We start from the raw sequence: 14768 nt of genomic DNA, 5'->3' as shown, positions 1-14768 counted from the left end.
TAGTTTTGGCAGTTGGTTTTCTAAGCTGTTTTGCTCTGCACTACCTTTGGCTAAAAACATATTTTACCGGCTGCGATAGATTTTGCATCCTCTACACTACACGATTGAGTCTCTCGCAAGGATTTAAAAAAAAGTGTTTTGGAAAATCTTGGCGAGCAATTGAAATCTCGACAAAATGGAAAAGGCTTAAAAAGGTTGAGAAACAGTGCATCACTCATCAGTCTCTACTCAGGTATGTCTTCGACATTTATAGATTTATATGTGATAGTCAAGAAATCTGAACATACAATGCCAATTCTGGCTGGTAGAATATCCTAAGAAAATAATATACTGAATAATTTATTTCGAGAAATCAGTGTCTACATAAATGGAACACTGGTGATCATTAACAACAATCTCAAATTATACGAGCTATATACAGTTCATGTTGACGACACCAAAGCAATACAAGGAATTGAAGGGTTCCTCCAATGGATATGAATATATTACAGATACTGATAGTACAGATGCGCTTAAAAATGCGAAAACTAGTGAATTACATCTAGTTGGGAAAATAAATCATGAGATATTTAATTTACCCCCTTGGCTACCACCAAATATTAAAGTGGATATAAGATTTACACTTGCTCCATCCAATTTCATTTTACGAAAGGAACCTCCTGTCAATCCTGATGTAACACTCTCTCTCACCTCGGCAATACTCCATGTACGAAAGTGGCAGGCTATGAGTTTTGTTGCTTTGGCAGTGGAAAAACTGAGAGCTAGTGAAAATAAAACTACTTGTTCCTCATACAATCACCAATCAGCGTCACATTGCCACGGGCTCACGCACCTTCACCGACTCATCATTCATCAATGGTGAAATTCCATCAAAATTGGCATTGGCATTTGTAAAAAGTTCTAGTGCAAAAGGATCTTGGACAAGTTACACACATAAATTTGAAATGTTTGGACTTTCATCTCTTTTGTGTAAAGTAAATGTCATCCACTCTACAATCTATCTTTTGATAAATCCTATAGGACACTGTATGAGTTGACGATGCAATCCCTAGATCGAGATTCATAACAATTTGAAAATGGTATAAACGAAGAAATGTTTGCTAAAACGCATGTTATCAATGTAGAGGACTTGTCTGGCGCTCAAGATATGAGAATTTTATGAACGGGGAGTGTACGTTTAGAATGCACATTTGCCGAGCCATTAGCTGAGAGTATTGCATTAATCTCATTAAACCAATTTGAAAGCTATTTGGAAATCACTCCCGAAGGCAGTATTCTATTAGATCTCGCACCATGAACACCAGTCAAATAATCAGCGTATTTAATATGGATCCATATATGTCCAAACACAAATCCTGTTGTATACCATCGGACTTCCTTGAAAAAATTCAAAATGTAAACAATACCATTATCCATGTTAATAGTAGTCCATCGAGTTTTAAGACAGGTCATTGGCTGTGCATCTTTCATTTACGTAGACAATCTTCGCCTGAATGACTTTATAGTGGAAAATATACTCTTATACCTGTATAATATTAATTTTGTGCCCTACGAATAAAATGTTTTAAAAATGTATGTAAATTTGCTTATTAATAAAAATAATGTATTTACACGACTTTTTTCCCCTCTTTAGATTCCTTTTTCTTGTGCGTATAGGCATTTGTTGATAATAACTAATGACGGTGGATCATTTGAATTGACTTTATATTGATCTTGACTGACTGCAAAGTCAGGGTCACATCTTCTACAGTACAATGTAACTTCACTCTTGTTGTATCTCTTTGTATAGTCAATGATGCTATTTTCATTCATACTGTAAAATTCACGTGTTTCAGTTTCCCTATTTGAAGCAATATCTCATACAGTGTTTTCAAATGGTGAATCACATTCTTTAGCAGCTAAGAAAATCAGTTTTTCAAAAGGTTTTACCGTTCTTATGCAACTTGAAGAATTTTCATACTGCATATTTGGAGCAGAAGTATCAGCTAAAGGAGGAACTCTGGGCGGTATAGGTGATTTTAATGCGCGTATAGCATCAACAATTGCGACCTGAAAACAGATTTTGAACATTTTGATTTCATCGTCCTTGAAAAGATCACTTTTCTAGTGCTCGTAAAGATCGGTTAGGCTATCATAAAGAAATTCGAGATTAGTAATTCGTTTTCTGAGATCGACAATTTCTGCGTCTTTTTTTAAGCAATCTTCACAGGTACGGGGCTCGAAGACACTAGCGGCTTCTGCATTGCGTGTCGATTCACCTTTACTGGAACAAGAGATTTGGGGGGGGGAAATTTGGGATTAATGGATGGTGGTTATTTTTGCAGAATCAATCGATCCAGCAGAACTATTGTTGACATTACTCGAAACACAAGGTACTGTGGGGGACTTTGCAATACCACTTCGAACGATTACTTCAAGCTGGTTTTCGGTGGAGATAGTTGAATTTTCTTCTTTAGAAATAAGGTGGGATTTTACAGCCTCGATTGGTTGGACCACTTCTCGTTAATTATCAATGATATTAATCTTGTCATTTTCAATTATTGACGCTTGGCATTGTGCGCATAACCAATTAGGGTTTTTAAGGTGATTACTTTTTTGTTATGCCAGCACAAGCAGGGTGCAACCAAACATAGTACTTAGAACACTGGAAAGTCCCAGTTCCACAATTTCGGTAGCATTCGTTACAAGGATGGGACATACTAGGCTAAGGAACAAAATCGAGACAGACGTTGAATTGAAAGCTATATCTTCAGCTAAAACCTGGTCACCTAAGCCAGGATTAGCACTGGTACTTGCTAGAGAAAAGTTTACAAGGCTGATCTCGCGTCTTCCCCTAAAAATCACAAGCGTCATTTGTTTAAAAACAAGATCTCTTGACAGGTCAAGATCTAATGGAAGACTTATCTAAGGTTTTTATGGAATGGGTGGTCGTACAAGCTTTGGATGGGGCCTATTTGATCGGAAATTAAAAGTTTTTGTTCCCTTCTAGGAGTCAAAAGTTATGGAGGTTAACTACAGCCCCCCAACACCCCCCCCCCCTTGTCGCCCTTTTTTACCCACACACACCTGATCGAAATTATGATATAGCCATTTTGTTTAAAATAGTTCAAAAAACATATAACAATGCATTTAGGGTTGACACACACCCCCGAAGTCCTAGGGAAAGGATTGTAAGTTATTCCCTGGGGCATATAAGGTTCTTATGGAATGGATGGTTGTATGAACTTAGGATGAGGCTCATTTGATTGGAAATTGGAAGTTTTTGTACCCTTTTTAAGAGTCAAACGTGATTGCAGGGCAACCAGCCCCACCCCCAAGCACGTCATGTCCCAAAACAAACATCCATTCAAAATCTTGAAACATCTATTTTCTTCAACATTGTTCAAAGTTCCAGTAATTAAGCTTTTGGGGAAATCAGCCCCCCCCTTAAAGCCCTCAGGACAAGGGGTGTAAGTCAGGCAATTTGTTCATTATTTACATATGGTATATGTTAATGTTAAAGGTATGCATGTTTGACTTACTTTCTACAAAGAGAAAGGGCATTCAGGTCATCCTTTCAGAGAATATTGGGAGACGTATTTAACTGATTGTATACGGGTGTACCGATTCTCTAAAAGGCGTAACATGGGAATGACCAAGTAAATTAATTTAAAACTTTCGTGAAATGATAAGGGGGATACTCAATTGACCAGAAAGGCAATATTTTCACGTTACTATTGCTACTAAAACTACCACCAATGCTACTGCTAATACTACCAGTACTACCACTAAAACTTCTGCTTTTGTAGCGAGTACTGCCAAAGCTGAAATTATCATTGGCAGCGCAATCAAGCTGCCTAAGTGAAGAACTATGTTGTCACAATGTATTATTTTTTTTCCCTTAGACCAGGGCACTTCGCATCGAAGGAGTTGCCATAGAAACTTTGAAAAGGGCTCATTCGATTGGAAATTGAAGTGGCTAGTTTCCTTTTTAATAGTCAAAAGTGATTGGAAAGCAACTACCAAGCCTTCCACGCCTACTATTTCGGCAAACACATTCAATCAAAATTTTGAGATAGCTATTTTGTTCAATATAGTTGAAAGTTTTGGAAATTAGGTCTTTAGTGATACCCCCCCTCCCAAAGCCCATCGGGCAGGGGTTGTAATCTATGCCCTGGGGGCATATAAGGTTTTTATAGAAAGCGTTGTCATAGAAACTTCAAAAAGGGCTCATTCCATTGAAAATTGGAATGGCTAGTGGCCTTTTTCATAGTTGAAAGTAATTGGAGGGCAACTAAGCCCCCTCTTACGCCTACCATTTCCCCAAACATAGCTATTTGTTTCAACATAGTTGAAAGTTCTATAAGTTATGTCTTTGAGGATGACAACCCCCTCAGAGCCCTCAGGGCAGGGGTTGTAAGTTGTACCCTGGGGGCATATGTGGTTTTTATAGAAAGTATTGTCGTAAAACTTCAAAAAGGGCTCATTCGATTAAAAATTGAAAGGGCTAGTGTCCATTTTAATACTTGAAAGTAATTGGAGGGCAACTAACCCCCCCCCCTCTCTCACGCCAACCATTTTCCCAAACACATCCAATTAAAATTTTGAGACATTCGTTTTTTTTCAACGTAGTTAAAAGTTCTGGAAATTGGATCTTTTAGGATGACAACCCCCTCAGAGCCCTCAGGGCCTGGGTTGTAAGTTATACCCTTGGGCATATAAAGTTTTTAATGAAAGTGCTATCGTATAAACTTAAAAAGGGGCTCATTCAATTGGAAATTGAAAGGGCTAGTGCCCTTCTTAATAGTCGAAAGTCAATGGAGAGCAATTAACCCCCATGTTATGGCCACCACTTCCCCAAACACATTGAATTGAAATTTTCAGATAGCCATTTTGTTCAACGTAGTTGAAAGTTCTGGAAATTATGATATTTAGGGTGACAAACCCCCCAAACCCCTCAGGGCAAGGGTTTTAGGTTAGGCCCGAGGGGCATATAAGGTTTTTATAGAAACTGTTTTCGTAGAGACTTGAAAAAGGGCTCATTCGATTGGAAATTGAAAGGGTGAGTGACATTTTTAATGGTCGAAAGTGATTGGAGGGCAACTATCTCCCTCTAAAGCTCATCATTTCCCCAAACACATCCACTCAAAATTGTGAGATAGCGGTTTTGTTCAACGTAGATGAAAGTTCTGGATATTAGGTCTTTGAGAATGACACTCCCCCCAGAGCCCTCAGGGCTAAGGTTGTAAGTTATGCCCTGAGGGTAATAAGGTTTTTCTATAGAAAATGTTGTCGTAGAAACTTCAATAAAGGTTCATTCAATTGGAAATTGAAAGGGCTAGTGCCCTTTTTAATAGGCTAGTCGAAACTGATTGGAGGGCAACCAACCTCCCTCTCACGCCCACCATTTTTCCAAACACATCCAATCAAAATTTTGAGACAACATTTTTTTTCAACGTAGTTGAAAGTTCTGGATATTATGTCTTTGAGGATGATCAACCCCCCCACCCACACCCCTCAGGGCAAGGGTTTTAAGTTATGTTTTGAGGGCATATAAGGTTTTTATAGAGTGTTGTAATAGAAACTTTGAAAACTTTGAAAGGCTAGTGCCCTTTTTAATAGTCAAAAATGATTGGAGGAAAACTAACACCCCTCCCACGCTTACAATTTCCCCAAAAAACATCCAATAAAAATTTTGAGATAGCTATTTTGTTAAACGTAGTTGAAAAGTCCAGAATTTAAGTCTTTGAGGATGACACTCCCCCACAGCCCTCAGCGCAAGGGTTGTAAGTTATGCCCTGGGGGCCTGTTAGGTTTTTATAGAAAGCGTTGTCGTAGAAATTTCAAAAAGGGCTCACTCGATTGGAAATTGAAAGCGCTAGTGCCCTATTTAGTAGTCAAAAATGATTGGAGGAAAACTAACACCCCTCCCACGCTTACAATTTCCCCAAAAACATCCAATAAAAATTTTGAGATAGCTATTTTGTTAAACGTAGTTGAAAAGTCCAGAATTTAAGTCTTTGAGGATGACACTCCCCCTACAGCCCTCAGCGCAAGGGTTGTAAGTTATGCCCTGGGGGCATATAAGGTTTTTATAGAAAGTGTTATCGTAGAAATTTCAAAAAGGGCTCACTCGATTGGAAATTGAAAGCGCTAGTGCCCAATTTAATAGTCAAAAGTGATTGGAGAGCAACTAACGCCCCTCTCAAGCATACCATTTCCCCAACCGCATATAATTAAAATTTTGAGATAGACTTTTTGTTCAACGCAGTTGAAAGTTCTGGAGATTAGGTCTTTGCCAGCGTTGTCGTAGAAACTTCAAAGAGGACTCATTCAATTAGGAGTTGAGAGGGCTAGTGCCCTTATTAATATTCAAAGCGATCGGAAAATGAATGCCCCCCCCCATACCCGTCATTTCTCTAAACACTTTCGATCAACATTTTGATATAGCAATTTTGTTGAACGTAGTTGAAGGGTCCGGAAATTATGTTTTTGAGTATGACAACCCCCAACAGCCCTCAGGGCTAAGGTTGTAATATGCCCTGAGGGCACAAAATGTCAAATAGAAAATGCTGTTGTAAAAACTTCAAAAAGGGCTCTTTCGACTGGAAATTGAGAGGGCTATTGCCCTTTTTAATAGTCGAAAGTAATCAGAGGAAGAATACCCCCCCCATCGCCCATTATTTCCCCAAAAATTTCCGATCAACATTTTTATATGGCCATTTTGTTCAACGTAGTTGAAAGGTCTGGAAATTATGTCTTTGAGGTTGACAATCCTCCTCCCATAGCCCTCATGGCAAGGGTTGTAAGTTTTGCCTTTGGGGCATCTAACGTTTTAATAGAAATTTTTGTTGTAGAAACTTTAAAAAGGGCTCATTCGATTGGAAATTGAGAGGACTAGTGCCTTTTTTATTGGTCGAAAGTGATCAGAGGGCAAATGTCTCCCTCCACGCCTTTCATTTCCCCAAACACTTCCTATCAAAATTTTGATATAGCCATTATGTTAAGCCTATCAGAAAGGTCTAGAAATTATTTTTGAGGATAACAAATCCCCCCAGCCCTCAGGACAAGGGTCGTAAGTTGTGCCCAGGGGACATATAGGGTTTTGTATAGAAAGTTTGGTCATATAAACTTCAAAGAGGGCTCATTGGATTGGTAATGAGACGCTCTAGTGCTCTTTTTAAGAGTCAAAGTGATCAGAGGGCAGCCATCCTCTCACCCCTACACGCACGTCATATTGTCCCGAAATGTGTCTAATAGAAATTTTGAGATACCATTCTATTCAAAATAGTCTAAATATCATATAACAAGGCTTTTGAGGATGAAACAAACCCCAGAGATTAGGGGCAAGGGTTGTAAGTTATGCCCAGGGCGTATTGAAGGTTTTTATAGAAGGGAAGGCTGTTTAACTTCAGAAGAAGCTCAGTCTTTCTACCTGAAAAAGACCATGTCAATATTAAACAAACGGAAATTAATCAAAAAAAATTTTTGCACAAAACAAGTTTTTCAAAAAAAGTAAAGAACTCCATTGAACCAAAAATGAACAAAAACAGAATCATCATCACAAATTATCACAAATAATCTACCAAGCGTACAACTACGACAAATCAGTATCAATAAATAAACGAAACCCAAAACAAACAGAAATTAAAATAAGTCAAACTCAAAACGATCAGAAATTAATCTGACTGGGGTTCTAAACCCTATGTTTTCTAAAATCCAGAATATAATTTGTACTTTACTGAAAAAAATATATTTTAAATGTTTTCACTTATAACTTTAAGAAAACAAAAATTAATTAAGATTATTAGGAATAAATATCAGCATATGTATATCAAACTGAAAATGCACATTTTTTTCAGAAATTAATCTTATTTTTTTTTTAAATTTCATGGATTCTCAATAGCTCTTTATGGTGCCTAGTCCCGTTGGAGAAATCGGAAATGGGCCCTTTATCTTTGAAACGATCACCCAACGCTGATTTTCTCGAAATGATTTTATGCTATAGGATTCCCCTAGGCATCTGGTTTGTCAGTGATAAATACCTTATGTAAGTATCAAATTGCTTCGAGGTCGGTTAGTTTAGAACTTAGTTAAAAACCTACTTCTTCTTCTTCTGGTAAGTTTCCTTTCAACCAATAATTGTTATTTTCTTATTACTGTTTTCGAGTGAATTGGCCTTGCAAAATAAGTAACGATCACTCCCTTTAAAGACTTCTTTCTTTGCAATTTTGGATATAATAATCTTATTTTTCCCTTTTAATTTGAAAGTTTATCGTCCGGAATCGCACTGTTTTTCAAACATTTTACGAATTTTACTCTATTGATCTAGGCCTTTAGAAATTTTGACAAGAAAAGAATAATCAAAGTTGAATGAATAGAAAGGTGGATAGCCTATGTATTAAAACAAAAAGCATACAAGGACTACTACGGAAAAAAGCATGAGTATACTCCCTCCTCAAGATCAGGTATGCATTTAGTTTCAAATTTCTAATATATCAATTAGGCTAGACTGATTATTGGCCACTTCTGGTTTTAACAATTGTCAAAGTGTAGAGTAGATTAAGCCTAGGCATCAATATGGTCATTATTAAAATTATTTAAGATCAAACACTTTAAATTATTAGTTTATTGACATACCTACAAGCACGTCTTTGGAAATACCAATTATCCTATTTGACATATATTCCTTTCAGTTTTATTCACACAACAGAAAGCTGATGTTCTTCTATTAAAATGAAAATTTAGGATTTGCCAAGGACTGAAGAAGAGACAATTAGAATTTTCCAGGATAAGGGAGTGTTGCCCAAAACAAAACAATGCATCAATGGACACAGCATGACTTTATACTCTTTCAATAAAGACTCTTTTTGGAAGTGTACAACTAAGTCATGTATGAAACAAGTGTGTTTGCTCATAGTAGAATTCCTTTTGTTACTGCAATTTATTACATTTATTTGTAGGCTTACAAATTGTTGTCTGTGGCCTGGTGCAAACAAGAGCTAGGTATTTTTAAGAAAACAGTTGTCAATTAGAATAACTACATCCATGAAGTGTGTATGTTTTTTGTGCAATAGAGAAACTGTGGGGAAATTAAAAAAATTGGTCATATAGTGGAAATAGATGAAATCTTGTTTTCAAAAAGAAAAAATAAGGCAAGAAGAATCTTACTGCAACAGTGGGTATTTGGTGGAGTTTACAGGGGCACAAGTGAAATATTTTTAGTGGAGGTCTCAACCATGGAGCATGAACTTACTCCATCTAATTAAGCTTCACATTATGCCAGGATCAACAATCATTTCAGATTAATAGAGGGACTACAAAACAACTGAGCTGCAACAAGCAGGTTTCACACATTTGATTGTGAACCACACAAAGAATTTTCTCAACCCAGAAACCAGTGCATCTACCCAAAAATCAGAGAATATGTTTGGTTCTGCAAATGGAGGAATAAACAGCACCAAGCTACATCCTGCCATCATTTAAAATCATACCTAGCAGAATTCATGTAGCAGCTGACAGAAGGCAGAGTGGTAAATATCTACCAAATCATATTATTGACTTAGGAATAAAGTGAATATACCACTTGATGCCTTTTTCTATGCTGATAACAAATATAATAATCATTTCTATCAAACATGAGTTTCAGCCCCAACCCCCCTATATATGCCAATTCCGGTTTTATATTTATACATTCGGGGGGGGGGGGAAGTTTAAAATTACCACCAATTTAAATAAGAAACAAAATTTGCCCCCTCCCCTCCTAATGTAGAAATATACCCTGAATTGGCATATATAGGGGGGGCTGAAATTCATTTCTGATAGAAATGATTATTATATTTGTAATCAGCATAAAAAAAGGCATCAAGTGGTATATTCACTATGCGTAAGTCAATAATATGATTTGGTAGATGTTTACCAGCAGAGCTCATTTCAATGCAATTCTTAGTGACATTTTTGCATTCTGGGTGCATATTTTTAAGTTTTAGTTTTCATTTTTTTTTGTTGATAAAGTGTTATATTTTCATCATATTTTTTTTTATTTCATTAGCATTAACCAAACTTCACTTCTCAACAGAACTTGAGTGTGGTGGCTATAAGACACAAGAACCAAATATATTTTTTTCTTTTTAATTGCTTGTCAAAACAGAGACCAAATTTTTAATTTATGTTGAAAAATTATTGGTGAAAATTTCACCTAGAAATCAGGGCTCTTATTATTACCTTCCCATTGCATTATGCAATAGTAAAATAGTGATGGTCTAAAAACCCATCTCTATTTTTCTGGAATGCCAAAGAAAAGAGGTCTTTTATCCTATTCTAGTTGTTGTCAACATGATTGGAGAAGAAATGTTACTGGCTTGAATGTTTGCTAAATAGGGCATTATTTGGTTAAGTATTATAGGCCTACTTGTAGGCCAGTACCATGGCAGTGTCTGAAAACAATTGTTGGCAGCCACAGGTGCTCTATTCTCTTGTTGTAAGGGAGATCATGTTGGCCAGCTATGCACTTTCTGGCACACCTCTGAACTTGCTCAATTAGGCTAGTATCATTCTTATAGGAAAGGGAGGAGAGAGATGCACCAAAATCCAATACAGGCCAAACTGAAAAGTTATTCTGACTGAATTTAAGCTGAAAAAAGTTATCCTGAAATCCTGGCTTATTTAAACACAATTATTCTGTTTCAGAATACTTGCCTTAGATTGAATGAATTATTTTGTTCTGCTGTAAAACTTATAGTAGATGTTATAACTTTAATTAGGCTGAAATTGTAGCTTGGAACAAATAGAGGATATCAGTCATTGTTAGCCTATGCTGTGACAAAATAGCTTTAGCAGAATTATTTTCTTGTCTGGCCGCTTATTACTTCCCAGGTAAAGTGCTCAGCTACCTCCAAGTTGAACAAGAACTCTTGGTGTAGCCACTTTTTGTCAATTTTGCATTTAAAAATTGGAGTTAATTCAATAGATAATGGGCCTATAGGTTGGCAACTCTCTGGCTAAATATGTGGCTTCTTTCTCCAATGGAACATTGTTGCTTTGATAGATTTTTTTTAATATACTCTATTTATGTGGTGTAAGGGGTGGGCAAATAGATCAGGAACTGTAGCCTATTTTTAGATATAAATTTATTGATAAGAATAATTTCTTCTCATTTTGTTCTATATGCAAGAGCGGGAAGTTTAAAATGGTGCATGCATGCTTCATGGGGCATTTACTACAATTAGTTAAAAAAAAAAACTTTCCACAAAATAAGTTTTTCAAAGAAAAGTAAAGAACTCCATTAAACAAAAAATGAGAAAAAATAAAATCAAATAATCTACCAAGCATGAAACTACCACAAATCAGCATCAATAAATAAATGAAACCCAAAATGAACAGAAATTACAATAGATAACCGAGCCAAAATCAAAACAAGCAGAAATTAACAGAAGTTGGGCGCAAAACCCCTATGCCTTCCCAAGGCCAGAACAAAATTTTTACTTTACTGAAAAAAATATAAATGTTTTTACTTTTATAAATTTAATAAATAAAATAATATTAACATTTTGATAACTAAATATCAGTATACATATATTAAACTGACAATGCATATTCATTTGTATTTTTTCAGTCAAGTGCAAATTTTGTTCTGGCCTTGGGAAGGCATAGGGATTTTGAACCCAACTTATGTTAATTTCTGCTTGTTTTGAGTTTGACTTAGTTATTTATTGTAATTTCTGTTTGTTTTGGGTTTCATTTATTTATCAATGCTGATTAGTGGTAGTTTCAGCTTGGTAGATTATTTTATTTTATTTTTTCTCATTTTTTGTTTAATGGAGTTCTTTACTTTTCTTTGAAAAACTTATTTTGTGGAAAAAGTTTTTTATAATTAATTTCTGTTTGTTTTATTTGGACATAGTCTTTTCAGGGAAAAAGAAAATAACACTTTAAATCTTTTCGTTTTTTAAGACTTTATAGTTTGGCCTGCTGTGTGTATGCTGGAGAAAAATTTTCAGCAATTTTTAACAACATACACCCTTTTAAAAATCTGGACACAAATAGTACGGTTTAATTTAGTTCATACCTCCTCTAGTTGACCTGAAATGGAAAACTTGATACCATTTGCAAAAAAATCTGTTTACTTTCTTTTATAGCATGGATACACTTACAGTATTTTGATTTGGTTAAATTTTAAGAGCAGAAGTAGCCCCAAAAGTTTGAACATAATACCCTCAGTCATTCTTGGGATACTGCTGAGATGCCTTATTTGGAATTAGCAATATCACAGTGCATTTTGATTTAATCTTAAGGCAAAATTTAGTTTGATAAACATAATGGGCAAATGGGAGGGTGGGAGTGGAAGGGGGATTAGTTGCCCTCCAATCACTTATGACTATTAAAAAGGGCATAAGCCCTTTCTATTTTCAATTGAATGAGCCCCTTTCAAAGTTCCAATGACAACTCTTTTGATATGAAGTGCCCTGGTCTAAACAACAACAACAAAAAATATCACTAATCACTTTTGACTATTAAAAAGGGTACTAGCCCTTTGAATTTCAAATTGAATGAGCCCTTTTTCAAGTTTTTACAACAAAGATTTCAGTAAAAACCTTATATGCCCCCAGGGCATAACTTATATAACCCTTGCCTTGAGGGTTGTGGGGGAGTGTCCTCCTCAAAAACATATTTTCTATCTGGAAATCAACTAGGCTGAACAAAATGGCTATCTCAAAATTTTTATTGGATGCGTTGAGGGGAATGATGGGCGTGGGGGGTATTTGCCCTCCAATCACTTTTGACTATTAAAAAGGGCACTAGCCCTTTGAATCTCGAATTGAATGAGCTTTTTTTGAAGTTTCTATGACAACACCTTCTCTAAAAAACCTTATATGCCCCCAGGGCATAACTTAAAACCCTTGCCCTTAGGGCTGTGGGAGAGTATCCTCCTCAAAAACATATTTTCTATCTGGAAATCAACTATGATGATAAAAAATAGACACTGCCCCCCTCCCCTCTAAAAAATGATCCCTAGACATTTCGTGAATAGGTCACATTCCCTTGAAAGTATATAATGTTGAGGTAGTGTGGACTTATCTTAAGATGAATCTCTTTCCCTCCTGTCTTCTATGGGCATGTACTAGTATCAATTTTTACTATATTCTGCTATTATTTCGATTTTTTTTAAGGTTGCTGGAAATTTTATTGGCATATATGAAGCATGGTATCATCATTTAGATCCAACTACTTCTGATTGCATTGGTGCTGTACATGCAGCTAATTTTTTAAAGAAATCTGGATTATCTGCTGCTATTCTGAGCAAGGTAAAGTCGCCGCTTTAGTGCAGTCATTATTACTTTTTTTTATGCATATATTGATTTTTAGGGAATGATGGATGTAGCTTAACCCTTGTAAGCTGTATAGGGGCTAGCAAGCCTTCTTGCAGAGCCTGCGTGTTGTAGGTAGTGATGCACAAATATGAATTTGAAGATAAGAAGAAATGGCTCTTTATCACAATTCTTTTCTTTTTTTGGGGGGGGGAGGGCTAGAGGAAAAGATGTATTGAAAAAAAACTCCATGCCTATAGTGATTTGATACTTCCTTAGAGTCACTCAGGTTTAGAGGGCAACCTGCTCGGATTTTTGGAAATTTTATTTGCTGGTTCTATATTGTTCATCAAAGCTACGAAGCTGTTCTGAATAACATTTGATGGAAAGGAAAAATCCTTTTAAAGACCTCAGCAAAGTGTAATTTGTCCAATGATGCTGTGGAAAGAAATATATGTAGTAATTTCCAGTACCAAACCATTTATCACAAAAAAATTTAATCTTCAGCAGCGTTAGAGAATATGAATGGTAGGCAAACTTGACAGAAAGTAAATACACACATTAGATTTAGCTGCTCAGATATAAAGCTTAAGAACAAATGCAATGTATTTCAAATATTTTCGTTTTAGTCAAAATTCCTTCAAATCAGCAAGATGGGTTTATCAATAACCTTTCTGCCCTTAATAGTGTTACTTCAGGGGATAATTTGGTGAGGGAGCTGAAAATGCTCTTTTTAAAAAGCAAGAATATAATTGCAATTATCTTCAAATGGGATAAGTTGTTGAGATTCCTCCAAAAGATCCTAACTGAAAATTAAAAATACTGGCAAATTTTTCAGGTTTTGTACCTGTATGGTAGTTTGGTAGTAGACTGCAGTTCTATTTCAAACGTATGTGTTGATGGTTCTGTATAACTTGAACAAACAGAAATTATTCCGTATATAAGAGGGACTTCCCCTTCTGCAACCTTTGCTCTTTATGCTAAAGTTTGACTTTTGGTCACAATGCTTTATGAAAGACTGCTCAAACACATGGGCTGTTGGATTTGAATGAGAAGTATTTTAAAAGAAATTTAAGACTTTAGCGTAAAGAGCAATGGTTGAGGAAGGGGCAGCCTCCCTCATGTACAGAATAATTTCTGTTTGTTTTGAGTTTTAATGTTGCTCTTTACTTTCAAATCAAAAACCTTGTTTTTTTTTATTTGATTTGCCATAAGAGGAGAGTTATCACCCTACAGCACCTGTATTGAAGCTTAGTCCAAATGAAGGGGGAATAGAGAAAGCTCTTGGAAAGTTAGAACATTTGGGCGTAAAATTGCACTTTTTATTGTGCAATTCTTTAATCCCCCCCTCCCCCACCTACACAATAACGAACTAAAACCCTTTCCGTCTGTTGTGCAATTATACATCACTGTACATAGTTTTATGAACTCAGTTAAAATGAGCTTTATAATAAATGTCTGCATTAATCGTTTATTTTCTAT

At 36.0% G+C, this 14768-nt stretch overlaps 1 protein-coding gene across 1 annotated transcript in view; it reads left to right on the top strand.

The window, feature by feature from the left end:
• Positions 1-8325: 8325 nt before the first annotated feature.
• The window catches only part of LOC148944509 (uncharacterized), a 63392-nt gene continuing 56949 nt past the window's right edge, over positions 8326-14768 (top strand). The window contains exons 1-2 of the mRNA XM_089100759.1: positions 8326-8447; positions 13149-13283. Of these exons, the coding sequence (XP_088956885.1) occupies positions 8421-8447; positions 13149-13283 (162 nt within the window). The 5' untranslated portion in view covers positions 8326-8420. The remainder of the gene's footprint in view (positions 8448-13148; positions 13284-14768) is intronic.

The sequence above is a fragment of the Artemia sp. Qi Xiang Cuo genome, chromosome 14 (genome assembly GCF_049724085.1).
Source record: "Artemia sp. Qi Xiang Cuo chromosome 14, ASM4972408v1, whole genome shotgun sequence".
NCBI lineage: Eukaryota > Metazoa > Arthropoda > Branchiopoda > Anostraca > Artemiidae > Artemia > Artemia sp. Qi Xiang Cuo.
The sequence above is the reverse complement of the archived record's forward strand: the minus strand, read 5'-3'. Positions and strand labels throughout refer to the sequence as shown.